Raw genomic sequence first — 26,143 nt, forward strand, 5'->3', positions numbered from 1 at the left:
CAGGTTATGTAGCGGCCCTGCCGATTTTTTGGTGTCTATATTTTTCAATTCTCTGAGAACCTCAGCTGTACAAATAGGGGAAGACTATTTGTACAGCTGAGGTGGTGAAGTTACAATCATTATTCAAAAACTGCTCATCAGTATTAACATTTGGGCCGGATGAATTTAAATCATCAAATAGAGAGCCAACAGAAATAAAATGCTAATTAAAGTAATTTGAAATTGCTAATTTATCAGACACCATTTTACTTTTATTCCAAACAAAATTTGGAAAGTCACTCAGTGGCGCCTGCTTAGTAGCTGATTTCACTGTTTTCCAGAATTTCTTTGGATCATTAAAATTTTTTGTCATCTCAGCAAGGAAAAAGTCTGACTTTGCTTTCCTAATTAATAAAGTACACTTATTCCTCAATTTCCTATAACAAAGCCAGCTCTCTTCAGTTTTATTTTTCCTTACCCTAACCCAAGCTGTATCTCTTTGTTTAAGCAGAGCCCCAATCTGGGAAAACCATGGGTTATTTCGCCCCTTTACCCTAATTTTACGTACAAGGGCATGTTTATTTATTAGTCTTAAAAATTCTTCATGGAAATACTGTTAGACAAGGTCAACATTATCAAAAAAAAGAAACCCTATTCCAGTTAAAATGTAGCAAGTTATGAACAAAAACTTGCTCATTTAAATCTCTCTTGGTCAAGATACGTGGCTTAGGTTTTGGTAACTTGAGATTTTTAACTGTACAGTGGGGGATCTGGGTCAGAGAGGATCTGGCAGGATAGCATGGATCAAAAGGTTCGTCACGACTCTCCGTCATAGCAGACCTCACTTCATCTAAGCCACCTGCCTCTGACCTCCCTGAGGATCCAGCACTCTGCGTTTCTGAGGTCTGAGACCAGGGTCCAGATATTATCTTTACAACCGTATTCCACCAGAATGTGTCTGGCCCCCCGGCACTGCAAAACAGGACATTACCTGTCCGGATCACTACAAGAAAAGTTACAAAAAACAGAAATACAAAAAACAGTGGTCTTAATTAAAACCTGAGACTGATCCCCTGCCTCAGACTGAAGAACTTTCAGCCTCCAAGTCACTTAAACTGGCTCTTTTAAATACCAGATCTCTCTGTGCTAAAGCTCTATTAATTAATGATTTCATCACTGAGAATATTGATGTTTTATTTCTGACAGAAACATGGTTGAATGACAATAATGAAGCAATTGTACTAATTGAATCAGCTCCTCCCGCGTATTGCTGTACCAACCGTCTAGACCCCTCAGATCTTCTGGTTCTGGTCTGCTCTGCATACCCAGAACCAGAACCAAACGAGGAGAAGCAGCATTCAGCTTCTACGCACCACAAATTTGGAACAAACTTCCAGAAAACTGTAAAACAGCTGAAACACTGGGGTGCCTTTAAAAATCAACTTAAAACCCACCTGTTTAGAGTTGCTTATGGCTAAATTAGGGTTAGAGTGCGGGTTTTGATGTCTTTGATGTTTCTATGTTTTTACTCCCAGTTACACGACGTTTAACTAAAGTCCTACGGGGTTTAGAGTCCCAGTTGAAGGCGTTCAACTAAAAACCTAGCGGTTGGAGTCCTTGTCAAACGGTGTTTTTGAGGGTTAGAGTCCCAGTTAAATGACGTTTAACTGAAGTCCTAAAAGGGGTGCGGGTTTTAATGTTTTTATCTTTTAAAAAAAATCTCTTTCTTTTTCTCACTGTTTATTCAATGTCACATGCTGTGTTTATTTTAATTATGTAAAGCACTTTGAAATGCCTTGCTGCTGAAATGTGCTATACAAATAAAATTTGATTGATTGATTGATTGATAGATACAGCACAATGGTCACTAAGGTCCGTCCATCCATCCATCCATCCATCCATTTTCTTTACACTCTTGTCCCTCAGTGGGGTCGGGAGGGGTGCTGGTGCCTATCTCCAGCTATAACGTTCCGGGCGAGAGGCGGGGTTCACCCTGGACAGGTCGCCAGAATGTCGCAGGGTCACTAAGGTCGTTTGCAAAAACTCCTATCCTTGTATATTTATGCGGATGCGTATATGTGCGAGAAAGATAAAATGTGTGTGCGTCTGCGACATGTTAGTGGTGGATATGTGCAATTTCGGGATTTTGTGTGTGCGTGTGAGATAAAAAAATTTGTGGGCGGGTGTGACTTTTTAGTAGTGTGTATGCGCAATTAGAGCATTTTTTTGAGTGTGCGCGAGTCTTTCGCAGTATGTGAGAGACATCACAGCATGTCCAGATCTGGTTGCACTGGTCACTGACCCACCGCTTCACACTAAGAGCCAACGGGTTACTAAAATCTCTCCTGCGTGGACTGCGTGAGCAGACCCGACTCAGCTGCCTGGTTTAAATCAGCAGCTGCGCTAATCTGGACCACTCATGGTCCTGCCACAGTGGAAAAGTACAGCGCGGAAGTGGCAGGATTTCCAACCCTTTCAGGGACAAACTGTGTGTGTGACAACAAACCAGTTCAAGTGTAATTACATCACAGAGGATCCCGCGGAAACCACAACTACTGTTCCCAGTGGCTCAAGCTGAGAGGAATACTGATCGGATTCCTGTGTTCCTGGAAGGAGCTTTGTGTGGGGAGGGGGCTCAAAAAGATGGAGGGGTAAGTGTTCACCGTCTATTCCCCCCACCCCCCGCTGCTTTAAATCCCCCAAAATGTCACGCTTAAAAAAAATAATAATAAAAAAAATCTTTCAAGTGAAACTCCTGGTAATAGTGCAAGCTTTAGTCCAGCAATTAAATTTATTGAAGCTTCTAATTAAATTTATTGAAGCTTCTGAGCCAAAAATGATCAGCTGAGTAAGTTTAACCAGGGACTGAACAGTGCGCGATGTAAAAGAGTCAGAGAGCCGCAGGGGCTTCTCGATGATAGCGTCTCTCTCAATTCTTCAACATGTCAAGAGAGTTTGTGAAAGGAAACAGCGTGGACGGGTCCAATCAGGGGAGCGTCTCCGGAAAGAAGACCCCGCTGCTGGACCGCGGCCAGTGGGCGAGCAAGCTGGAGTTCCTGCTGGCTGTAGCGGGAACGCTGGTTGGACTGGGGAACCTGTGGAGGTTCCCCTACTTATGCTACAAAAACGGAGGAGGTAGGTCCTGAAAAAAAAAAAAAAAAAAAAGACAGAAAAGTGTAGAAATTTGCTTTAAGGGATTTCCAGATCTGTACAACAGGAGCGGCTTCGAAATGTTTTCCAAGGTTTGACCAGATGGGGGACCAGCAGTAACTTTGAGCTGGAATGAATGAATGAATGAATAAATAAATAAATAAATACTGGCCATTATAGTGTTTTTCCCCCCTAAATGATTTGATTGTGTTGATGGAAATGGCATAAAATGTAACCAGTTTTTGTATTTGAGGGCAAATACTCCCCCGTATTTGACTTCCCTTTTTAGATGTGTCTTGAAAATACTTTTTTTTTTTCCACTTTCTGCTTTTGAAGTCCCGTTTTTTTTATTTTTATTGATTTCCAATAAGTGAATGTGTTTTTGCTTTTTCCGTATACTGTACACTTGCAAATCTATTAGGAAAAAAGAGTTTTTACCTCAACAACTTGGCACAAACAATGAACAATCAGATTCTTTATTTGTTCTTTTTCATTGAACAACGAACACTGAAGCCACTGCAGTCACACAGAACAAAGTAAAAGGAGAGCATTCAATTTACTGTGTGAGTGTGCATCTGTTTTTGTTCAAAACTCAATGTCAAGCAAATAAGCAGTCGTAGTTTGAACTGCTTTGGCTCCTCTGTTGCATAGGAGCAACAAGGCCATCCCTCATCATCATCATCATCATCATCATCATCAGTAGCAGTGAACCTTGGCCTCTTACAATCCCGATACCAGTTTACCACCATGATAGATACCAAACCCTTCAAACTGGGAACACACCACAGGAACACAATTTCAGGGTTTAAGCTTTGACCCAGTCAACTGACCCTTCCAGTTTAGCTCTTGTCAAACTTGCTTACGCCCTGAACTCTGCACACTTTTCCTGTTTTGGATTCTATCAACTGTGAGGAGAAAAGGCTTAGCTGTTGCCAAATATGCCATTCACTGACAAGTGTCTCAGGGAAGATATAATCAGTGTTAATTGGTTCATGTCTCAACGTTGAGGCCGACATGTGCAGGAAGGTTTTAGTTGACGCCGCATATGATTTAAGCCAAACTGAGCTGGAAACAACTTGAAACATGTATTTGTAAGCAGAGCTTAATGAAATAGGGTTCATGCTTTGATGTCAGTCAGCAACATCTGATCATAATATAAAGTGAAGAAGAATAAAAAACACGACTGTGATAATGAATAAAATGATAATGACAAATACAAATGATGTATTTGTCATTATCTATGTCAATAGCTATGTAGCTATTGCTACATAGCTGTTGGAAGTAGGAACATTCCCTACTTTCTAATGAGTAGGGAATGTTCCTTACTCATTAGAAAGTTAACTTGGTGTAAAAAACAACAACAAAAAACTTTCACGGATGTGTGTAAAGTGTCTTTAGAAGATGATTTCCAGATTACTTGGCTCACTTTCTTCTCAGGTGCATTTCTGATTCCCTACGTCCTGTTTCTGCTTGCCTGCGGGATCCCGATGTTCCTCCTGGAGACAGCCATGGGGCAATACACGTCCCAGGGTTGCATCACCTGCTGGAGGCACTTCTGTCCCCTGTTTGAAGGTTTGTGTTTCACAGGAGCTCAATGCAACTCCACTTTAGCCTGTGGCAGAGCAGCGCTTCCATGCAACAGAAATACTGTAAAGAAAACAAAACCAGGAATGCAACAAACTTAAAAACTCTTTTGTTTTGCAATTTCTTTGAGTCCTCAGTTCACACATTATAAGAAAATACATAATTAAAGTTGTTAAATCTACTGCAAAAAAACTTTAGACCACTCTCAAAGTTAATTCCCACTGATTGATTATGAAGGAAAGTCATCAGATTTATTTACAGTGGTTTGCTAAAGCGCTTGCAGCACAACCTTTTTTTATTTTTTGGTCACGTTGCAACCAAAAACGTTGTTTCTCATTAGGATTTTATGTGACAGACCAACACAAAGTAGCTTATAATTGTAGCGTGGAAGGAAAATGATTCAAGGCATCAACATTTTTTAAGTCTGAAAATAGTTCTGAGCAAATGAATTTAGCCACTCTGAGAAAATAAAACAACACAGCTCTTCATGAGTATGCATCTTTTTATTAGCAAACAAAGAGACTGAAATCTGTAGCTATCTTTCATCACAAAAATGCCCAAGGTCAGTTAGACTGATTGCAGAGAGTCAGTGTGAACATCAGTGTCCTGCTGTAGCGTCTTTATTGGATATAGGTCTGGACTTTGACTTGGCCATTTTGACACTTACCTTACTTTCTGGACAGTAAGCCACTGCTTTTTTCACACACATTGAATCATTTGATGTACAGCTTTTTACCAAACGGTCACAAAAGGCTGAACTGCTGCATGAACAAGAGGGCAGCACAAACCTGAGAGCAAATCCAGGGCTGCGCTGTGGAATTCTGTGTTTTCACTATGTAAAACACCTTGCTGCTGAAATGTGCGATACACATAAACTTGATTAATTGATTGATTGATTTAGCTCCACTCATTTTGCCATCAACTCAGACCAGCTTCTCTGTTCTTGCTGAAGAAAAGCATACCCACAACATGATGCTGCCACCGCCATGTTTTACCTCTGAGATGGTGTGATCAGGGTGATGTGACGCTCCATCACAAATAGTATTTTGCATGTAGTAAAGAGTCTCCATCGGGCTCTTGGCAGCTTTTCTGATTAAGGTTTTCCTTGTCCAGATTGCCCATTTGTTTGACCAGCCATGTTTTTGCAGGTTTTGCATTTGTGCCAGACTATTTACATTGTCGAAGGGATGGATTGACCAGCACTCCATCAGATGTTCAAAGCTTAAAATATTGTCTCCTAACCTAACCCTGCTTCAAACTTATCCATAGCTTTCAAACTAAGAGAACTGTCTGCAGTGTTCATTTTTCTTCCTTACTTACGGTAATTTATCTTCTAACAAACCTTAGAATAAATTACACACAGACGGACTCCATCAAGCAACGTAGCGAGTTTTGAAAGGAACTATTCAACTCCTGTGACTGTTTGGACAGGAATCTGTAATTACAACACAATAATAATAAAAAAAAAAGTAAATAAATGCAATTATATATATATATATATTGCTTCCTAAGTGGACAGTTTGATTTCACAGAAGTTTGATTTACTTGGAGTTATATTGTGTTGTTTAAGTGTTCCCTTTATTTTTTTGAGCAGTGTATATATATATATATATATATATATATATATATTTTTTTTATTTTATTTTATTTTATTTTATTTATTTATTTATTTTTTTTGCATGAGCCCTGTTCAAATGCGTTCACTCTTGTGAGACTGGAATATTGTAATAAGGTCAATGAACGGGGATTTCCTGCGTCTAGACATAAAGCCATCATCTTAAATGATATCTGCAAATGTCTGTAGTCATCTAAATCTACAAGCAGCTAAAAATTAGGAATGCCCTTAATCTGAAAAGACCAAGGAAAGTCTCCTGTCACTGGCATCAAAGTAGGAATTTAAGTCCAAATAACCCAAATACAGAGTCTCACATGAGAACAAAGAGGAATTTGTTGTTCATTCCCAAATAAACAAGCAAAAGAAGTTTCCCACAGAGCACAATTGTGAATTGTCCGTTGCTAAGCTATGATTAATAATCGTCACGTGTGAACTCTGGAAAACCTGATGAAACTTTGCACACAACAAACTGTCTGTTGTCGCTCAGCTGCTCCATGTGATGGATTATTAGACACACAGGAGAATGTGAACACTGAAACATGGCATTCTTCACACCTCATTTATCAAGATGTATAAGTGGGAAAAAGCATTAAAGCTGCAATAAACGCTGAAGGTTCTGACATGTTATGGTGTCTGGGCCTAAGGGAAACTCGTGTCAGATTCCTAACTTTGTGTTTCAAGTATGCAATCTGTCACGCACACTGCATGGTTGATGGGATTAGCAAAAAAGTTTTTTTTTATTTTTATCTTGCTCAGGTTCAGTGGTTTTAATTGCAGCTGTTATCCAATCTATGTGATAATGTGTGATGTTTAAACAGGACGCCGCAGGGTCTGACAATACTCAGAAGAGACGGCTGCAAATATCAGGCCGCTAAAACATAATATCTTATGTTTTAAATATTATAAATGTTTTACTAGGATTATAGATGATAGATCAACACAGAGGACATAGTTGTGAGGATAAGGGAAATTATTTATACATATTTAAATTGATAGATAAAGGTGTATTCAGCCTCCTTTATTTGGAAACCCCTAAATGAAACCTATCCAACCTGTCTTGTGAAAGCCTCAAAGGCTTTCTTAGAAAAAATTTTTAGACAACAACTTAATGTTCTCCTTCCATAGATCAAACACGTGTCCTGGCTGAGCTTTTGCTGTGACTGACTGTATTTGCTCTCTTTCACCTTTTGGCCTTTAAAACGGGCTCAGAGCTGATCTGCTCAGCTTATTTAACTGAGTTCGACAAACTGCAGCAATTGCTAGGATGTAGTTAAGTTTAAAACAGGGGTAGGTTCTAAAACAACAATGACAAAGCTGAAATCGTGCACTACTTTCTGTAGGTTTACCACATATAATTCCACTAAAATGGATGGGATGTGACACAGGAAATGTAGAAAAACTCAGGAGATACAAGATGCAGTAAATAGCAATCAGATAGCAGACTGTCAGGATAGCAGGAAGTGCATTTGTTATTTTTTTTAAATAAATGTTAATAAATTCGTTTGGTCCAGTTTGCAAGAAAACTGGGGTAAGTGATATGATTTGTCTCTTTGCAGCAAAAGTTAAACCAGATGCATTTAAAGAGGTATCTACTTGAAGATAATAAAAATGATGTTCCTGGAAAAGAATAGTCAAAGATTTAAATGAATACATCAGATTTCCTTTTAAAATAACAGATCTGATTGTTATATGAGTAACTCTATACCCTTGCTACAAGAATAGCAGTCACTGGTTTACTTTGCTAGGTAACTGAAGGTCATTTAGCAGTGAGGTGAAATCCTACAGTTTGTTTCACAAAACACACTGAAGCAAGCTGAGTTATTTCTGCAAAGTGCTGCATTTGTTGCAGAGCCATTTTCCTACAGTCACCTATTCTGACCCCATCTCTGCCTCCAGGTATCGGGTACGCCACTCAGGTAGTGATTGCATACGCTGCTGTGTCGTACATTGTCATCCAGGCGTGGGCTTTCTTCTACCTCTTCTCATCCTTCAGTGCTGAGCTTCCATGGGCCAGCTGCGGAAACTCCTGGAACACAGGTAAAGCAAAAACAATAGAAATTATAATAAAATGTTTTGTCAATGGTAATCAGAGTCATAGTGTTAATGATACCACTCTTGATCCTGAACATATCTTCCGAGCAAAACCTTCAGTTTCTCACTTGAAATTTAGTGCTGACACAGAATTAGGCTTCACTTGGATTTGAATAAGTGTAAATATATGAGTATATATTTTTCACATACACAGTGCATTGCACACTTATTTGATTGATTTTTTTCTTTAATCAGAGTCTTGTGTTGAATTTGATAAGAAAAACATGTCATCCAACTGGACAGCAGCTGCAAATGCAACAACACCTGCAACCGAGTTCTGGGAGTAAGTGTAATTCATGCCTGCCTCCTTTACTGACCAGTCCGCCATGTTTTAGACATATTGTATTTCCTATATGTAACTAAAACGTGAGAGACACCACTACTTAAATTAAAACAAAGCGCCGCCATTTTTCCACACATTTTCTTCAGCCGAGTTTCCCCTCACAGAGCCTCTCACTCCCTCACCTCCCTCACTCAGCTCCTCCAGACTAGCGGCAGCAGCAATTAGCAAACAGCTGGTGGAACATCTGCTGAGCTTATCATACAAGCTTCTTCTTAGTCCAACTCTTCTAAGAACAATTGTTAACAGCATAATGAGAAGCATTATGAAGGCGGAGTGTCAGCAAGAGTAGAAGCGTCTTGAAGAGACAGAGGCCCAATTTCAAGGACAGTCAAATTACTTTTAATTGATGTTTGATATTGACACAAATTTTATAACGACTGAAGATAACATAGTTGCTTTGTTTTGCTTTAAAATGACATGACCTGTAAAATACATACATTTATGTATCGTTTATGGATTTTAATGACCAAATTGGGTCGGAATAGTGATGGTCAGACGTCTGGGTCGGTGCGTCTCCAAAACTCCAGCTCTTACATAATGTTTTCAGTCTGCAGTGGTCAGCATCTAGGGAAAGAGGTCCAGAGTCATTAGCGGTCAAGGCTCATTGATGAACATGAAACAAGTTGGAGACCAGTCAGGATGACCAAGCTGACCCCTGCTCAGTGGAAAAAAAGTAGTCCTATCTGAGGAATCAGATTTTCTTTCACGTTTCAAGGGATTCCAGGTGTGTGTGTTGTTCATTAAAGGCACACAGGAGTCCTGGATGCTCTGTTAGAAGTTGGAAAGCACCGGGAGGCTTTACATGATGTTCTGCTATAAAACCTCGGATCTTGCTATCCAAATAGTTACTACTTTTACACATATCTTTAGCCTAGCTATTGGCAGACCTTATTTCCATTTTTTTCATGGAAGGCAGCATTTTCTGATGTTTGTATGTTGCTTAGGAATTGTTTGGATTTTGAGGTGTTGCCTTGATTTCACATATTTCAGAGATTTCAATTTAATTGAGCATTTTGGGATGTTCAGAAGAGACAAGTCTGAACAATGAGGGCCACACCTGGCAGCTTACAGGTCTTAAGAGGATCTGATGCTAACATCTTGGCGCCAGAACTCAGCACACGAGTAGCATAATCCATATCCCAGCTGATCTGACCTCTTAGCAGTGAAACTGAGGTGAGCACCACATTATTTGATATGTGGTCATAATGTTGTGCCTACAGTGCACATATATCCAAAGTTGAGTTCTTTTTCTGTAATTTGGTTGCTACCTTTCCATCTTTGGACACTTTAAGCACACGTATAGTGTGAAACACTCTCACTGCAACAAGCATTTAGCAAAATAGTTGCCAAATATCAGAGTTAATTAACAAATCATAAACATCACATATACTTTGGAAGCAAAGACTCGAAGAAGTTTTAAACCTGCTACTTTTCGAAGTTCCTCTAACAGCATCCTGCGCTGCAGCGCTAATTTACTTAGACTGTCAGATTCCTGTTCCTTCGGCTTTATAAAACCAGTATTTATGTATTTAAATACAGTTTCAATGCAAACTTTATTTTAAACTTTCTAAGTAAAACTGGTGCTGATGATTTTGTTTCTCAATAAACCACTGGCGGCTCGTCTCTAGTGAATTCTTTTAAAACTGTGTTTTTGTTGCCAATAGTAGAGTGAAATAGATTTTAGCTGCTGCCTCTTCATGCTGCATCCTCACAGCCTTACCTGTTGTTCAAACCAAGTAAAGCTCTTTAAATAAACGGCTGCTTGCATCAGCTGCTTTGGCAATTAATGAAAACACTACCAATTGCCAAGCACATCTAAGAAACAGGTTCTAGGTTTCCTGCTAGTCTAAACGTGCCTTAAAATATTTGTGTTGTCATCATAGGAGCATTTGAAAGGACAGTTGACATTAATGAATACCCCCCTTTTTAATTAAGTGTGTCCATTTAAGTTTTGAAAGTTGGTTAAAATAAATTGGGTTTTTTAGGATACCTTTAGTGTTTTATTTTATTGTGAAAAATAAACTGTACTTGCTTGTTTTTTAACAAACTGTTGGATTTTTTTCTCAAATTCTTTTAGATTTTATTGAATGCGCCACATTTTGGTTATTTTGACATATTGCAATGTCTGTACGTACATTTTGGGGATATTTCTTATTAAGTCTCTTTTGGCAACATTATGCATATATTTATCTTTTTAGGAGAAGAGTTCTGGGCATTTCTAAGGGGATTGAGGAAATTGGTAGCTTAAGATGGGAGCTGGTCTTGTGCCTGTTACTCGCTTGGATTATCTGCTACTTTTGTGTTTGGAAAGGAGTGCGATCCACTGGAAAGGTAAGGCAACCTCTGATGGAAATGCTTTGAAGCTTTGCCATTTAGTATGGGGTACTGGCAGCATTTTAAATTATTTCAGCATTTTTTGCTCCAAAAATATTCCTCATTCAGCTGGACCACATGCAAGGATCTCTTTAAAAATATTATTGGTATGAATTTCAGGGCATCAACTCAAACAATAATAAAATATATATATATGTGCAGTGTTTCTTAGGTAGATGTAAAAGTTTTCTTCAGATTTTTTTATATGGTCATAAGAGCTGGACTGACTCACAGGGAGCAAATTTTGGGTGTGGTATTTTACTGTTGGGAACTACAGAGAAATGGTGACCAAATGAAACACGTCAGAGGGATAAAACAAATGGATAAAAGAGATGTGTCAGACTTTGCATGCACTAAGTAAAAAAAAAAAAGCAATAAATATGGAGGATCACCAGACGAACTAAAAATCTGGAGCATTTATAATGGGAACGTGTACATGTTCATTTCTTCTCCTGAGAATTTTCTGTTAAATTTTAATTTGACTACTTCTGGTATCAAGTATTATAGCAAGCTTTAGGAGAAACAGATCTAGAACGTCTAACCTTGACCCAACTAAGAAGAAAGCCTTTTCCTCACTAAGCAAAGTGAATGAACACGCTGTGAATACAGCTTCATTAAATCTGTTAAAAGGCCAGAAGGCAGAGCTTAAAGCTTTGAAGTTGCAGGGGATCAAAGTTTGCACAAATAAAAAAAAAGAATAAATGAATAAAAGACTGCACAGCAAATACTGAATTTATATCACTCGCATTTAAACCATGTAATCGGCTAACAGTAGAAAAAAACCGTCATCCCACTAATACTTAGCCTGTGAAATCAGAAAGGAGACTTAGATTTCCTTTTGTTGATCCTTTTCCTTGCTTTCTTCTTGCTGAATGTTTTACTTTTGTTCTTCCTTTTTTTCTGTCCACATCCTTTGCTCCGTGTCCAGTTCTTTCATTCTGCACAATCATGTTGGAGTTCTGTTTTTCTGTAAAAACAAGCTTGCAAAGAGCCAATCAGCTGCTAAACACATCATGTTTAGTGATCACAGGCCAGAGGTCTGAAATATTTAGGCTTCTGGGTCATTTTATGGAGAGAAAAGTAAAGATCTCACATAGACCTTACAAAACTTGTGACAAAAAAAGTGGAAGGTGCTTGAACTTCTCTGAAAAGTGTTGAAAATCTGGGAACAGTTTCCGAGGGAGCACACCAACTACTGCCCACATCTTCTCCTACATATTTGAAATTTAATACAAACGCCACACTTACTGTAGATATAACCAAGTTGTGGTGAGTTGGACTTGTACATATTTTCCAACAAATAAAAACCAGCTCATATCTGAATTGCATGTTCTTGTCTTTCTTGTCCAGAGAAATGGTGAAAAGAAGTTGAGCTCCGCATGTTGAATCACATTTTATTTATTCCTCAAGTTATCAGAAAGTCAGGAGTTTCCAATTAATAGTTCAACACAGTGATCAACTTAAAATCTGTTTTTTAAAAGTTAGATTAGAAAATGCAAAAATGTAGGTGGTATTACATTAATTTTAAAGGAATTGTGGTGATTTTGCATTAATATTTTGAGCACACATGGCTTTATAGCTTCATAAATCTGGTGCAAAACATTTACAAGATTTCTGTTAACATGAAAAACAACACTTCTAACATTTAATTCTTCTTTAAAAAAATAGCTATAATTCAGTGTTTTCCAGTGTTTTAGGCACAATCTAACGTTTACGTTTGTGTTGGCAGGTAGTTTACTTTACCGCCACGTTTCCCTATGTGATGTTAGTCGTTCTGTTGGCCCGTGGGCTCTCGTTGCCCGGAGCGATGGACGGCTTGGCTTTCTACCTATATCCAGATCCTACAAGGTTGGTGGACCCTCAAGTAAGTAATACATTCAGAGACAAAGAAAAGCTCCCAGCTTGGTTGCTTCCAATGGAAGTCTGAGCCCAATAAGCACCTTAGATACATCAGACTTCCTCTTTTAGAGAAGTTTCTGCAGTGCTTGTTCACTGACGCTGTGCTGATGTCTGTGTAGGTTTGGATGGATGCAGGTGCACAGGTCCTTTTCTCTTTTGGCATTTGTCAGGGGAGTCTGACAGCTCTGGGAAGCTACAATCAGTATAACAATGATTGTTACAAGTAAGTGCAATACTTTTGCATTTAGTCATGTGGTTCAGTAGATATTGCTCTTCTGTCCTCTTTTACTATTTGGAAAGAAATAGAGATTGGAAGATTAGCAAAGGAGTAAGGCCTCGCGTCTTTAAAATCAAGTTGGATTCCTGGTATTTACAACATTAAGCAAATCTTAATGTACGGTTTTATGCAAAATAATAATACTGTGCTCTAAAAATATAAGTGCACTAAGGTAATTTATCTTTCTGCAAAGCTGCTTTTATTTGGCAGAATTACCATTACCTTCCTACACTCTTCCACTCCATTCCAATCTTACTTCACAGCACAGTCTAGACTTTCTCCCATTCACCTGGATTCCTCTGGTAGGATTTGAAATGGGCCAATCAGCAAATAGAAGAAGTTGTGAACGATGATGTCTATTTTCTGTTTTATAATTGTAGTCTGTCTGTAACTTTAGCAATGGCAGCAAAGGAAGTGAACAAAGCCGTTCAGTCCGTGTCGGCCGGTGAACACCGAGCCACGGAAAAGTTACCATAAAGTAACGTTTAGGGAAAGTAATCTGGAAAGGAATCAAAAACTACATTATAAGTTCTGGGAAAGTAACTTGAATGTTCTTTATTTTCATTGATAAACTACATAATTTAAAACCTTAAATTGTTAGAGCTGAAAACACATTTTAAATGTTGCAATAAACTTTAAGACATCAGATGTAAAACGTATTTTCTGTGGAATTTATAATTGTTTTTCTTCTGTTTAGTTTTGTTTTCAAACATGACAAATATTTTGGTCTGCATCCGCAGGGACACATTTGTTCTGTGTCTGGTGAACGGCGGCTCTAGCTTTGTGGCGGGATTTGCCATCTTTTCTGTTTTGGGATTTATGTCGTATGAACAAGGACTGCCGATCTCCCAGGTGGCTGCTTCTGGTGAGACGTCCGCTTTTGTTTGAAAATCTAACACACCTGGGATCAGTGCCACTTTGATTTAATATGCAGGACACAATGGTTGTTGCGTTTGCTGATTTCAGAGAGCATCATGGTTTGAACATGTTTGGGAAAGTACAATTTTCAATATGCTGAAATCAAACATTACTAGAATAATATTTCTGAAATCACTTATTAAATGATTTTAGTGTAGACCCCAATAAATATACTGAGATATTTAGAGAGAGAAACTTAAGCACATAGTCATTAAGCTACTTATCCCCAGTCTTGCAGCTCTTTGTTGGCTTCATGTTTCCAGTATGCAGGGTGAAAATGACAGTTATTTTTTTGTTTTGCATTTAATTTACTGCACTATTTCCAACAGGACCCGGCTTGGCATTCATTGCTTATCCTCGTGCTGTAGCCATGATGCCTTTGCCTCAGCTGTGGGCTGTTTGTTTCTTCGTCATGGTCATCTTGTTGGGTGCAGACACACAGGTAAAATGTTAACAGTATCCCAAGGAATTTATTTATTTATTTATTTATTTATCAAACCTGGATTATTTTCACTGCTTGCTGGCTCCAATGGCTAGCACTCTGCTCATGTTTTTTTTTTGTTTGTTTGTTTTTATGTGTGTTGACATAAAGTACAACTGAGTACATGACATAAGAAAATAAACTATAAGATAAGAACATTTACAACATAAAGGATACACAGAAATAGTAAATACAGGTTAGACACCTCAAAGAAAATCTTTAATGGCCTCTGTGCTCATAAATGGGTTTTCTATGCAAAACCAAAAGTTCTGGTTCTCAGAAAATACTAAATAAGATCAGAAAATGACAGTTTAATGTGAATGAAGTACATAAATATACTTTTCAGTAAGGTTACATTTCTGCTATAGAAATATTTGGTAAAGTATAGAATTTGAGTGTAACTTTTTCAATTGAGTCATAAATAAAGGCTAACTAAAGATCAGTTTTAGTATTCTGTCTGTCTGTCTGTCTGTCTACCTACCTACCTACCTACCTACCTACCTACCTACCTACCTACCTACCTACCTACCTACCCCTACCTACCTACCTACCTACCTACCTACCTACTACCTACCTACCTACCTACCTACCTACCTACCTACCTATCTATCTATCATCATCTATCTGTCTGTCTGTCATTTAAAAAATATTTGCTGTTGTCAGAAATATTATATTTACAATCCAAGTAATGTGCAGCTGAGTCGGATGACTTTTTTCAGTGTACATAATGTTGATGTGTGTTCAGTAATAATAACACAACAGGGAATTTATAATACAGCATGATCAGTGCAGCACAGACAAACGGATGTGCATTAACAGCATAAATGTTATTGAAAAATGACTGTGCAAATGCCAGCATGTATGTGAACACGTCTTGATTTTGCTGGGAGCAGCGATGGTCCAACAGCTGCTGGGAGGAAGAAGAGAGCCTTTTTAAAATTTGTCAGCTTTTCAGAATATTTTACCACTTTGTTCTGTTTTATCCTCTTGATGGACTGGAAACCTTCTCACTGTTTCCATCTGTGTTACACAGCCCATCCAGATGCCTGATGGAAACGCCGTTATCCCAACTTCGTCTGAATTAAAAAGTCAAAAAGTCTGATATTAGTTTAATCTTGTGACGTCTGTTAGCTTTTAATTTGTGTGTGTGTCTCATCAGTTTGTGAGCCTGGAGTGCCTGATGACCTCAGTGACAGATATGTTCCCCTATGTGTTTCGAAGAGCTTATCGCAGAGAACTGCTGCTGCTTTGTCTCTGCGCTGTTTGCTTCTTTCTCGGCCTCCTTCTCGTCACAGAGGTGAGAACTCTGAGTGCTGTCAACAAACACACTCAATCCGATAACTAAACTTGCTGTTTGGAAAGTGTGAGTTACTGAACATTTGGACATTTGAGTCTTCTGCTTCTGTGTTTGACCTGACGGTGAGCCTTTCTTCTTCCTGCAGGGGGGCTTATATTTCCTCCAACTCTTTGATCATTATGTTTGCAGCGGCAATAATCTTCTCCTACTTTCAGTGTGTCAATCCATAGCAATTGGATGGATATATGGTAAGTTACTCAATCAGTCCTGAAACATTTGCCTATTTTCAGCAAATCACGAACATCGGCGACTTGATGTTGGCTTTGTGGTTCTCTACTATAAACATGGCGCTATTCACACTGATACTTTCCAAAGCCGGAGATTTCCTGCTGCATTTGCACAACTTGTAAACAGATGCTTTTTGGCCAGAAAACAACCCCGGAGGCTTTTAAAGAGGCTTTGCAGCGTGGAGATTTTAAAAACTCAATTTTAAGAAATATGTGGAATGGTGTAGCTAAGGTCAAACACAGACACAAAGTTTCCTGTGTCTCTTTTTCTTGTAAAGTAACGTGATAGATGCACTCATGAAGAGATGTACAAAAAAGGACACTTTACTCCCACAAGAATAAACAAGAGTGTTTTTCAAAAGTATTTATGCCCATTAATGTTTTTGTGATTTTATCTGATAAAATGAAGTGTAATAGTGAAAGGTTGAAGGAAACTTTTATGTTATTATGCATATATGTTCAATCTCTTTTACTCTGATGCCCCTAAATAAAACCCAGTGCAACAAATTACCTTCCGAAGTCACCTAATTAGTAAATAGATCTCAATTTAATGTCAGTACCTCACTACTCTGTAAAGGACTGGCAAGAGGTGCTATAACCAGCGAATAAGGTGAGAAACCTGTGGTAACTCTGGAGGAGCTGCAGAGATGCGCAGCTCTGCTGATTAATAATGAGTTCAGTAACTTTAACCAAAAAACTTCCTGATCTTCTTATTCTTCACTTGCACCTAGAACCAACCATTTTAGTTGTATTTGTCATGTCCGTGACTGACTCAGTCATAAAACAGGATAATGTGATTTACTGACACTTCAAAGTATATGAGAATTTAATAACTGTGCTTTAGATAAGGCCTTATTAAAATGCCACAGGTGGTTTCGGACAGTAACGACCTCATGTTTGAAGCTCTGACTCCACCGCTGCTTCAGAAAGCTGCATAATTAAGTTAAGGAATCGCATCGGTTCTTTGAACGCGTGCGTAGCAACTAAACAGGAAATGTAATTTAAATCACTATCTTTGTAATCACGGTGAAAATAAAGTAACAAAAACATGCAAAATATTTCATATGAAATTAAAACATGAGTATTTATTGGATCAATTTCTGACTCGGTGTGACATGATCAGATCTCCTTATAACTCCAGAGACACACACTGTCTGTGCAGCATTTATCAAAATTGCATTTACTGCTGAAATTTTATATGCAAACGTCCACACATTGTTAGTATACTATTAAAGGCGTTCTTGTTGCAGTTTGATGTGTAGGCAAGATTTAATCCATCTGACTTTAGACGTGCTTTAAAATTTGTATTTAGTGCTCTGTGCAAAATGCTTTGGTTTCTGATTTTCCTGAACAGGTGCAGATCGTCTCTATGATAACATTGAAGACATGATTGGTTACCGTCCATGGCCTCTGATGAAGATTTGCTGGCTTTACGTAACACCTACAGTGTGTCTGGTGAGTCAGTAAATGGTAGAAAGTGTGAAGAAAGTGAATTTTTTTCTATTTTTGTCACACTTAAATGTTCCAGGTCATCAAATTTATTTTAATAGAAGACAAAGATAGCCAGAGAAAGTACAAAAAATGATACCCTATCCAATCTAACATAGGCTGACAAAAAATGGGGCCTTTTCTAATAATTATTTCAGTAGAAGATTATTCTATGGATTATTGTGACGATCTATGAGCAATCTGATACGAAGATCGGCACATTATGCAGATTTTTCGTTTAACAACTTATGTAATTTTTTTTACAGTGTTAGAAATACATTGAGATGCAAATTAACAAATAATTCAGTTCCTTTTTGTTAAAATTTGCTACCCTGAAAGATTTATGCCTGACAAAAAACAGAAGCAGAAGAAATTGGTAATAGAAATCGTCATGGCTTCTCAGTTATAAAGGAAGGCACAGAATAAAGTTAGAAATATTTTATGTTTTCAAACTGCAAGAAAAACTTTTTTTTTTTGTCAGGGTACCTTCATCTTTTCTGTGGTGAGATACAAGCCTCTGAAGTTCAATAAAACCTACATCTACCCTACCTGGGCCTACGCTTTGGGTTGGTTCCTTGGACTCTTCTGCGTTCTCATGGTTCCACTGTGGATCCTGTTTAAGCTCACTCAGATGGAGGGAACGCTTTTGGAGGTATGAATTTGTAAATCCAGCTTTGAGCTTGAGCATAATGATGCACTTCATTTGAGAAGTATGTTGAAGAGATGCACCGATCACTGGAGCTTGGAATCGGCCTATTTTTCCTTCATTGGCTCTGATCCAGAGGTTTCAAACTCCAGTACCTGAGGCCTCATGTCCTGCAACTTTTAGGCGTGCAGTTGCTCTAACACATCTGTATAAAATGTCTATATTGCCTCTTCATTGTCATGTTGTGCAAAGTGCACCTAATAAGCTAATTATTTTTGAAGTAGTGACACGTCTAAAAGTTGCAGGGCTCCAGCCTTTCAGGACATTGAGGCAAAACTAAGAACTCCAACCACTTTCTATCTGCAAATAAGTCAAACATCAAATAATATACTGTGATGCATGTTTCTTAGTTCAATAAAGGTTAGGTAAATGTTTGTAACACATACTGTAAAGTTAATAATAACACATTTCTACTGTTACTTTTAAAACATCCAGGAACACTGTACAGAAAGTTTTGCACGACTGCACGGAAAATTATGTAAAGTTATGAATTAATTGAGATAATCTTCAAAACTATTTCCTCTATCAAAAAAGCTGCAGTATATAGTTTTTTTGTTTGTTACAAAAATGTAGCCGGTAAAGGTCAGAATCAGTCAACGCAGATCTCAAAGGAAACTGGAAATCTGTGTCATCCAGGAGAAGCCTGTTTGCTGCATCTCTGCTGTTTTGGCTTCACTTTTCTTTTCATAACATTTGGTTTATTCAACAACTGCACCCTAAGCTAGAAATGGGACTTCAGCTAGAAGCTCAGAGCACGACGTTCTCCAACTGGCAATCTAAAGGCGATTTCCTCAACTCTCGTCTTTGGACAAAGCAAAACACAGATGAGAATGTGTGTGTTTGTTTGTAGACTGTGGCCTAGTTTGCACTTCCTAAAGCAGCAGCAGCTGGACAAACAAACTCTCACATTACCACATATTTTGCCTTTAGAAAGGTTTAATTGAAACAGTCATTTTAAATGCATTAACTTGTTATAACTACTTTTGTCTTCTTTAATAGTTATTTTTCCAATAACTGAATGTAAAATGTGATAATAATGAGTTGTGTGCTCAGTCACAACATTAACACCACTGGTTAGATTGTTAGGCAAATAATTTTAATGTCAAGGTTCATGTGGGTGCTGGATACTGTATCCAAGGTTACAAAAGTCACATTATTATCTCCTACTTTTAGACTCATTCCTAGTTTGTGTTTCAGTCAGTTGTGAAGTTAAAGCTTCAGAGCATCTTCAAATGTTTGGATGTTTGATTGCCTAAATATTGGTTTTCTTTATATGTTCTTCAGAAAGGCTGAACAGCCTCAGAGAGCCTCAGGAAGGCAGCTAATATTAATATTAGAAAAAAAAAAACAAACTTCATAAATGTTTATGATCTTGGTGTATAAAATATAAGACAACTCATATGTGGGTTTAACTATTTGAAAAGTGGTTGATGTGTGCTTTGAAAAAGATAAATCCAGGGTTAATCACTCAAATTTAAATCTTTACTATATTTTCTTTCTTCTTTATGGCATCCTCCCCATTTATCTAATATAGATTTGTGTAAAGGACAAACAAATTAATCTTTTTCCAATTAGCACAATCTTTCTCTGATGAAAAAAAGTCTTAAATATCAGTATTGCACTAATTGATTTTGTAGGTAATTTAGTCTCCTATGACAAACAAAAGGAGCGATGGTTGACTGATCCTCTTTGCAGAATTTCCCTGTGTTCATGTGTATTACTGTGTCATTCTATCCTCATATTTGGAATCATTATTCTGCTAAAAGTCACAGAGACAATCCATCTTCAATTTTCCACCAAATATTTATTTGAAAACTTTCAAGTTCATGATTGCATGCATTCTTAAAGGCTATTTGAAAAGAGTAAATGGGCCCACAGCATCATACATCCTGTTCTGTATTTAACATTGACCGTGACGCTCTTTCCCACATAGTCATTGTTTGTTTCCAAACACTCCAGGAGTGTTTGACCCCAAAAGGCTCAGAGTCAGACCCTGTTCACACCTGGTGCTAACTTGCATCTTGGCAGATTCAGGTAAAAGTAGGCAGGGTGAAGGCTGACCATTCGCACCTGGTATTAAAATTCGCTCTTAATGATCTGATCACATTTCTCTGCTTTACATGCAAATAGACACACACACGCTTTGTCAACAACACCACAAGCAAGTCTGCTAATGTTTTCATGAAAAACAAATACATAAATCCCACCATACCGTATTATCATCCAGCTATTGCCATAGTTGAAATTAATCTGAGTCACATTGATATAGGAGACATTGATATTGATATTAACACATATGAGAAGCTACAACACAAGCAGAACACATGGCAGCTCTACACATTTTTATTCCAAACATTGTGTTGTGGAATAGTGAATAATTTAGCTCTTCTCTTTTTTTCTTCCAGTTGGCTCACTGAGAGCCTCTACTGGGTGCAACAGGTAGATTTTAATTTTTTTATTTTTTACCTCCTTACCACCTGCTCACTGTGCAAGGCAAGATAAAACATGGGTCTTCATCTGGCCTAGTGGCCAGTGGATAAAAGAAATTAGATATTGTAGATTACTGATTAAACATTACTGAGCACTGTAATTACTTTTTAAAAAAGTAGCTCATGGATACTGTTGAGTACGGTAAAGGATACGTGATGCTGTGGGCCTGTTTCTCTTCCAAAGAATACGTGGCATGAAGAATCCATTGCAGTACCAGAACATGTTAAATATAAATCTGGTGAATTCTGCAAGAAAACTAAGGGAAATTGTTCTTTCAGATAGATAAGGATTTTATACATTTGGTAAAAATCCACACAGACCGACTTACCAGATACAAAATCCACTTTCTTCCATGACTATCAGTTTTCCAGATCTGAATCTTGTTAAAACCTGAAGGATGAGCTGAGGAAAGTAAATGCATCTCTTATACCGAGATTTAGATGATCTGAAGGAATTGTTCAAGGATAAATTATGACATATATTTCTCTCCGTACGCACAGAGAGAAATATCGCAACATTTGTGAGTTGTTGCGCCAGATGACTAAGTTGTGTCCTATTGACCATACTGAAATATACTCTTTATTAGGAGCAACGTTCGTATAAATGTGGCATCTGAGATTTTGTAAATAATCACAATTTCCTTATGAATGTTTTAGTCAACGACATTTTATTACTTTATTACATTAACCAAGATAAACACCAAATTGTAATTTTGAGTTGTTAAAAACTTTGAAATTTAAATGTTTTGCCAATAAACAATCATTGTATGTATTATAGGTTTTGTGGTTTTGTTTTCAGAAACAGCCTTTAAAGGTGACATACTGAAATTCAAACTGTGGTTAGCTAAATCTAAAACAACATAGAAGCAGTATTGTGCCATTAATCGTGAGTTGAGACTCTAAGTCCTCATCTACCATAGATAAATAAAGAGATCTCAAAGTTATTAAAACCTATCCCAAAGGGAGAGCACAATATCTGGACAAAATCGTTTGATTGCTGTTGAGACATTTTCTACTAAACACTACAAGAAGGTCACTGGAAGGTCAGAGGAAGAAGTCCATCGAGCACTGCTTGTTTGTTTAGTGGAGGGGCGATTTGTTTGGCGAATGAACTCGGTTAATTCTGCTCCCACAGAGACTCCAGAAGCTTTGCCGTCCTGAAAAGATGAACGGCGACACAAAGCAACCCGAGCGTTACCCTTTGAACCCGGACAGCGGTCTTACGCCTGGGGTTAGTGAATACAAGGGAAGTTGTGCAGCTGAGATGGAGATGCAAGTGTGAAACACTTTTTGGTGAAGATATAAATGTGATTATTTTTGTTATTCTTGAGGCATTTTTTTAAGCTTTGTGCTTTTAGAAAATTATTACGAGCAACAACAACAACTTACAGATCAGATCCGGTCTTGAACCTGCATAAGAGGCAACTTTGAAGTTGTATGTGTAAACGGTTTAAGCATAGTGCTGTAGTGCTTTTAAGATTTATGTGAAAGACATTTTGATAAACAAAAATGCACTAATTTCATGTGTTCCTAATGGCCAAGGACTTGGTAATTATTAGCAGTCTTATTTTTATGCTGTTACAAATTTTTTAATGCGATCCCAAAAATGTATGTAAATGAATGAATGCATTTAAAAGTAAATCAAAATTATTAAAAAAATAAAGAGAATTGTTGTCATTCGTTTTTGGATTTTTTTTACTGATTTAATTTTTAACTTTTCACTTTTTTTTTGTTAACTGCTTTATCTTGTTTTTTTCAATTACTGCATTTCTTTTAAGTCTAACCAAGTTTGACTGATTTCAGTTTCATTTCTTTGCAATATAATACAGTAAAAGTTATTTATTTAAACTTTGTTGTATTTCTACAATTAAATGTAACAAGCACCAAGACAACATCTACAATAAATCACTACCATGTTCAACCCATCAAACAACTACATGCATGTGAAGCAGCATGAAAACGGCCTCTCATCATAGCACTCATGAAGGAAAACAAGTCAAATGTCCAAATAAATGTGGCTGACACAAGTCCTGGTCCAACATGGGCTAAAAAAAACATTTAGAGACAAATGAACCAATACTAGCAGATGTGCTGTGGTCTGATGAAATTAAAATGGATGTTTCTGATTATCATGACCACCATTACTAGGGAAATTTGCAAGCCTGAGTGCACCATCCCGACTTTGGAGGCATCATGTTGTGAAATATTTTTGCTGGTGTGTTTCATAAAATAGACGGCATAGTGAGGAAAGAACATAATTAGCAAAATCTTAAGAAGGAAGGTAAAACTTAGGCACAAATTGGTCTTCAAAATCCTCTAATGTCAGCGTCCAAAGCCCACGTTTCTACAGAAGTATTTTTTCAAAGAAGTTAAATGAATGATCAGTGGTTTCTGAAACACATGAAACCTGAATGGCACTTGAATAACCTAAATAACAGATTAAAACCAACATATTTATTGTTGAGCTCAGACATCTATTTATTCAATAATTTAGTGGCTAAAAGTCTTTTTAAACTGAAAATGTTGGGTAAGCACGTGATGACAACAGGAAGAAACATTCATATTTTTCAAAGGGCTTCCTATGAAAATGAAGACATTAATATCAGCAGTAGCTCTCTTACTGGTTTTGTTTTAGAGGGGGGGAAAGTAGGTGCAGACTGTTCCAGTAGCCAGGGTCAAAAAATACAGATCACATGTCGTTTGTCTCTGCAGCAGCTCCTTTTATGGCCAGTTAAAATCAGTGACTCAGCTGATTGGGTCTTCAGTAGAGAAAGAACACTGAGTAATTGGCAGCAATGTCTTAGCTAACAGCCACCTCCGGGAAGGTGATGGTTAAGCACAGAAACGCTGCAAAAGACAGACAGAGACCATAAACCTAAAAACTGCAAAGCGTATGTATAGTGCAAGGACCAGAGGCTGAGTAAGGAGGTACATCACAATCCTTAAAAACCCCCACCAAACCTCAGCTATCTGAACCACGTTTTTTTTAGCTTGTTGGTACTTGTGAGTCACTTCGTGCTCCTACAAGCCCACCAAAGCCTGTGGGACTCCTGCAACCTCCTGACTTCCTTCACCTCGTGTGCATTTGATTTACTGCCTAAATGTTGACTACCTAATCTAAACAGAGTGCCAATGAGTTATGAAGCACATACATTCCCCATCACAACATCTCCCTCAAATAATAATAAATGTATTGGATTATACAGAGCTACCAACCTTTAAATATTCAGTATGTAACTTGAACATGAAAAATATACACACATAAAAAAAACAAGCTCTTGTACCTTCTTCCAATGCTAACAAGAATCAACCAATCAGAGTCAGGAAGAGGGTCTTCACGCTGTCAGTCACTCTTGTGTGCATGTTGCTCATCCCACCTCCCGCTGCAGCCCTTGCTCTGTGGTACGCTACAGCATCTTCTCGTCATAAATGCTCAAGCTAGTTAGCATGGCCACAGATGATGGTGGATAAATGATTTTCCTGGAACTGTAAGTCGTTTCTCCGCCATTAGCAGCACATGTATGAAGTTGAATGACAACTCTATGATGATCTTCTTGGCCTAGTTTCGTTTTTGTTTGTTTGTTTGTCAATACTAGTACTGGGTGGAGGTAGAGTAGAGGAGCCTAATCTTTTCACAGATTATATATCACAATATGACGGTATACTGCCTTCGCCATACAGAATGCAACTAGACAGTACAGCTAAACTCTTCCTTATATCAAGACTCTGAAGAAGCTTGACCGTTTATCCACAGGTTTATTGAATTTAAGGAAGTGTGAAACTAAAATACAAACAAAAAAAGAATACATCACTTTCAGTCTTTTGTAAACATGTACATATAAGTTTAACATAGCTAAATTAAATACTGTCCCAAATGAATTAGCAAAGTTGTGCAAACAATAAACATCCAAAATTATTTTACATCTAAACAACCAGAAATAATATAAAAATAATGATGCACAACAATATATTAAACTCAACGTACCTACAATGCTTCGTCAAGACAAAGATGATTGCAGATGGCACTGGATTGATTAAACACACGGGTAACATGAATCTAACTCTGGCTTTCTGTCGCTGAAGGCCACGTGACATGCAGCTGGCTGCACCTCTCAAAGGGAACGCCCCCACACATAGACACCCACAAAAATCCCCAACAACACACTCCCCGCCTGGCGTGCTCCCATGCCACTCATTAGACCATAACAGTCCTTAATCATTCGGAGAGAAGAGAAGCACTATCTCTGTGACAGGCCTAAGGAAGAGTGAAGAGCCTTCTGCTTTGCAGACCTTGACCTCTACCTTTCTGACTTTGCCATCTTTGCTCGGGAAAGTCTGTGTCACAAGTCCAAGAGGCCATTCGTTTCTTGCCAACTGAATGTTCTTGAGGAGTACAACACTTCCTGGTGTAATGTTTGGTTGAGTTACCAGCCACTTTCTGCGTGGCTGCAGTGTTGGGAGAAACTGTTTCCTCCATCGGTCCCAGAAAGTGTTAGATAAATGTTGGACCTGGCGCCACTGACGCTTGTAAAGGTTTGAAGCTCCAAACTCTCCTGCAGGTACTGGAACAACATTTATTTTCTGAGTGAGTAAAGCAGCAGGAGTTAGGATGAATGAATCATCAGGGTCAGTGGTCACAGGAACTAGAGGTCTAGCATTAATGATTGCTGCGACCTCTGACATGAAAGTTGTCAGGACTTCATGAGTAAGTTTGTCTTTCATCTGGAGAAACATAGAGTCAAGAATCCTTCTTGCAAGTCCGATCATTCTCTCCCATGTCCCACCAAAATGAGAGGCATGTGGAGGATTGAATGTCCACACGCAACCTTGATCTGACAGGTAGGTTTGTATGGTGGTATTGTCCATGTTAGAAGGTATTTTCATCTCTTTACAAGCACCGATAAAGTTTGTGCCACGATCCGAGTAAATGTGTTTGACTGGTCCACGAACTGCAATGAATCGTCTGAAGGCATTGATAAAGCCAGATGATTCAAGGGATTCAATGACTTCAATGTGAATGGCTCTCACACTCATACAGGTGAATATTACAGCCCAGCGCTTACTATGTGAAAGACCACCTCTTGTCCGTCGTGCGCAGATGATCCAAGGACCAAAGACATCAAGTCCAACATGTGTAAAAGGAGGTTCTGTAGAAAGGCGAGCTGC

General features: G+C 38.1%; 1 protein-coding gene across 2 annotated transcripts; it reads left to right on the forward strand.

Moving 5' to 3' along the window:
• The first annotated feature begins 1,961 nt into the window (after positions 1-1,961).
• LOC103464597 (sodium- and chloride-dependent GABA transporter 2-like) lies at positions 1,962-22,654 on the forward strand. Of its 2 annotated transcripts, none has more exons than XM_008408809.3 (15): positions 1,962-2,630; positions 2,930-3,114; positions 4,567-4,701; positions 8,225-8,365; positions 8,615-8,702; positions 10,961-11,093; positions 12,865-12,999; positions 13,154-13,257; positions 14,052-14,176; positions 14,559-14,671; positions 15,870-16,007; positions 16,153-16,255; positions 17,649-17,749; positions 18,264-18,434; positions 20,894-20,920. In XM_008408809.3, exons 1-15 carry the CDS (start codon positions 2,623-2,625, stop codon positions 20,903-20,905), a joined length of 1,692 nt encoding a protein of 563 aa, XP_008407031.2. In that variant the 5' UTR covers positions 1,962-2,622; the 3' UTR covers positions 20,906-20,920. The 2 variants fall into 2 exon arrangements, with proteins under 2 accessions (XP_008407031.2, XP_008407030.2); XM_008408808.3 differs by lacking the exon at positions 20,894-20,920 and adding an exon at positions 22,113-22,654 and having other exon boundaries at positions 1,974-2,630.
• The last annotated feature ends 3,489 nt before the right edge of the window (positions 22,655-26,143 follow it).

The sequence above is a fragment of the Poecilia reticulata genome, chromosome 5 (genome assembly GCF_904066995.2).
Source record: "Poecilia reticulata chromosome 5, P_reticulata-male-v2, whole genome shotgun sequence".
NCBI classification, from domain to species: Eukaryota; Metazoa; Chordata; class Actinopteri; order Cyprinodontiformes; family Poeciliidae; genus Poecilia; species Poecilia reticulata.

Coding starts and splice junctions, on each gene's coding strand:
- LOC103464597 (XM_008408808.3), top strand. Junction 4,702..8,224: donor CTTCTGTCCCCTGTTTGAAG/GTTTGTGTTTCA, acceptor CTCTGCCTCCAG/GTATCGGGTACGCCACTCAG. Junction 16,256..17,648: donor AGCAATTGGATGGATATATG/GTAAGTTACTCA, acceptor TTTCCTGAACAG/GTGCAGATCGTCTCTATGAT.